Source organism: Arachis hypogaea, chromosome 14 (genome assembly GCF_003086295.3).
Source record: "Arachis hypogaea cultivar Tifrunner chromosome 14, arahy.Tifrunner.gnm2.J5K5, whole genome shotgun sequence".
In the NCBI taxonomy this organism is placed as follows: domain Eukaryota; kingdom Viridiplantae; phylum Streptophyta; class Magnoliopsida; order Fabales; family Fabaceae; genus Arachis; species Arachis hypogaea.
The window spans coordinates 102,974,543-102,977,503 of NC_092049.1; the positions used below are offsets into that span (position 1 = coordinate 102,974,543).

General features: G+C 30.6%; 1 protein-coding gene across 1 annotated transcript; it reads right to left on the bottom strand.

Moving 5' to 3' along the window:
• LOC112742837 (replication protein A 70 kDa DNA-binding subunit E-like) lies at window positions 1-2,581 on the bottom strand. The gene is made up of 11 exons (XM_025792075.1): window positions 2,426-2,581; window positions 2,046-2,199; window positions 1,858-1,954; window positions 1,626-1,753; window positions 1,387-1,471; window positions 1,156-1,288; window positions 909-1,066; window positions 697-820; window positions 425-607; window positions 277-342; window positions 1-201 (listed from the first exon to the last, which is right to left on the bottom strand). Exons 1-11 carry the CDS (start codon window positions 2,579-2,581, stop codon window positions 1-3), a joined length of 1,485 nt encoding a protein of 494 aa, XP_025647860.1.
• Between the last annotated feature and the right edge of the window lie 380 nt (window positions 2,582-2,961).

Here is a 2,961-nt window from a genome sequence, read left to right on the forward strand (position 1 = left end):
TTAGTCAGCATGCTTTTTGATTGAGCTGCAGTCAGAATCATGAGAGAGCTTTCTACATTTGGAAGTGGAAGTAGTGGCAGTCTCTGGAAAAACATCTACCAATTTTTTTGTCATTACACCAGCTATAATACCTCTCTTGGGAGTAACAAAGTCATCATTAACGTCAAGAGAAATAATTTCACATGACTGAGAACTGATCTCCTGAAATCAAACAACATGAGATTGAATAAAACACATAATTATTATAAAGAAAAAATAAAATAAAAAGTATCTAACCTTAGCATTATCAGTAGAATATGTATGCAAGCTTTGAAGCTCGGAGTTTTCAATGGGGATGTTCGGCTGCTTACATAATAATAAGGTAAAATTATAAGAGAGACCAAGATTAAATATTTAGATAAATTGTGTGTTGTTCAAATCATACATCAGATAGCTTGTACTTGGCAGCAAACAAATTCAGGATAGTTGGATCTTCAGTCAACTTCAAAACAGTTATCTTACAAGGTTGGAAAGCATTGATATCATCGAACTTGACAGAAACCTTGAATAGGAACTTCTTACCTCTAAATGAGTTTATCTCAGAGGGAAATTCATCCTTGTTGTAACCCTATAATTGAGCAACGCATACATAATTATCAAATATTTAAATAATTAAATAGATGGAGAGATAAACAACATATTGTTAAAAATTTATACCTTTGCTATCTGTTTCAATCGAAGCTCGGAAGCAGAAATTTCAAGAAACTTGGAGGCTTCCTTATCATAAATAATAAATGAGGCAGAATCCATTTCATCAGATACTCTGAGGTGAATACAGTAACTACATTTGAAAAGAAATATATGATAATGATCCCTAAGAGAGGAAATTAGACTAATTAACTTATATTGTATAATAACAAATTTGTTACCGAGAAATATGAATATTAGGATAAATATCACATGATTGGCAATAGTATGAATTCTCATCCTCTTTGAGTGAATGAAAGCACATCTTACACCCCTTATACCACCAACCGAATCTAGTATCAATGGACATGACTGTTCCAATAGTAACAAATATTCTACCCTAAAAATCATAAATTTGTGAGTCGAATCTTAGAAAATGTGCATGATTTAGAACAGATAAAAATACATTACAAACTACTTATATAAAACCTCAGTGGTGTCCTTAAGTTCAGAAATGGGCTTGTATGGGGTATGGCTAATAAGATCTTGCTCAAGTGACATTGAAACATCAGATGCAATTTGAGAAAGCTGGTTAGATGCCTTGTCATTTCCCATAATAAATCTATCGAAAAAAAATGTATATATTTCAGCATAATGTCTAATAACTAATTATATTAATTACCAAATACAAAACTATGAAAACAAAAATAGAATTTATACCTCTGTCTAAATTCCTTAACCTCTTGAAGGTCAGCATTAATGTATAGGGTAGAGTTATAGTTTGTATTAGATATGCCCATAGTTCCTATGAAAAAAATAAGTGAATAAAATATTATGACACTAATATTTGAATAGAGAGTACTTAGGTTACATTATTGGATAAATTAACATGTATGTTAACATGTATGAAGATGTAAATCCATGAATAATTTATATTTGAGATGAAATAAATAGCATACCCTTGAACATGTTAAACTTGGCAAACTGCAGGATGATTATAAATTCAGTAGAAGGCTGTTCCTCCATGTGTTTCACCAGTTTATTAGCAAAATCCTCCCACAAAGTACACCTTATTTTACCCTTAGATCTATATAAATCGATGGATATAATGATGACAACTCATAAATAATTTGTAAATACTAAATAAAAAAAATCCATTTCAGCTAAAATAAACAAACTTTATAAACATACTTCATATCATCAAGCTCAATCACCATGTATATAGACTTCTTTCCATTTTTTGTGAACTCTATTATATCACTCTTTCCGGTTAACAATCCAATGACATCTATATCAAAATAATAATAATAATAAGACCATAATGATGTTATAAACTCATAACTAAAAAAATACAGCAAATAATGATATTTGATATGTACCTATCAAGTGAGAGTGGTGATTATCATGACTAAGTATCATTTCATTTGGGACAAAGTGAAAAATATTGTTAGGGAAGTTAATATCCCCTAATGAACGACACTGAGTTTCCCTCTTGAAGAAAACACGAAAAGCATGGGTTGTTGGCTTGTACTTCTAATTATTAGGTTCAAGTGAGAAATTAGCAATAGAGTACACCTTACCCTCAATTAAATCCTGTTCAAAGAATCTCCTCAGAGGATTCCTAACAGAACACTGTATTCGATGGCCTTATAAAATTGACAAATTGTGACAAAAAAAAATTAAAATGGAGGATTGCATAATCGCATGGTTTATATTGCTCTTATGAATTAAAGAAACTCATGATAAGAAAAAAACTTACTAATTCATCCATAACAACCAGTTCCAAGTTGGGCCTCCTAAACTTCTCTTCACCTATGATAATAGACCATATCTTGATAACACAAATCTTGATACGCCAAACTTGATTAGCAGCAGCAAGGTCAAGATCTTTAAGCATGTTGAATGGAGATGCCATACTACTATGATTGAAACAAAAGTTACTGAGTGTATAAATATAAAATGGATTTTTATAAGATGCAAGTTTTTCCCAAAAACATAATAAGATTGCTTGATGACAATGAGATTATATAGAAGAAGATATATATGCAAACTATAAACGTATATTCACGGTAACTACCAAAAAGGATAAATATTAAATGATATTTAATAACATGAATGATGAATTGCTTGAAAAATGTTGGTGAAAATTGATGAATTCATTAATTATACCTTAATGTTTTAACAATAAAAAATCTAGACTCACCAATGCATGTTGGACATGTTGCCTATCCAAGGCACTTTACCTAGGGAATAAAAAAATAGATAAAGTACTCAAGCAAATGGTGCCCAAAAACT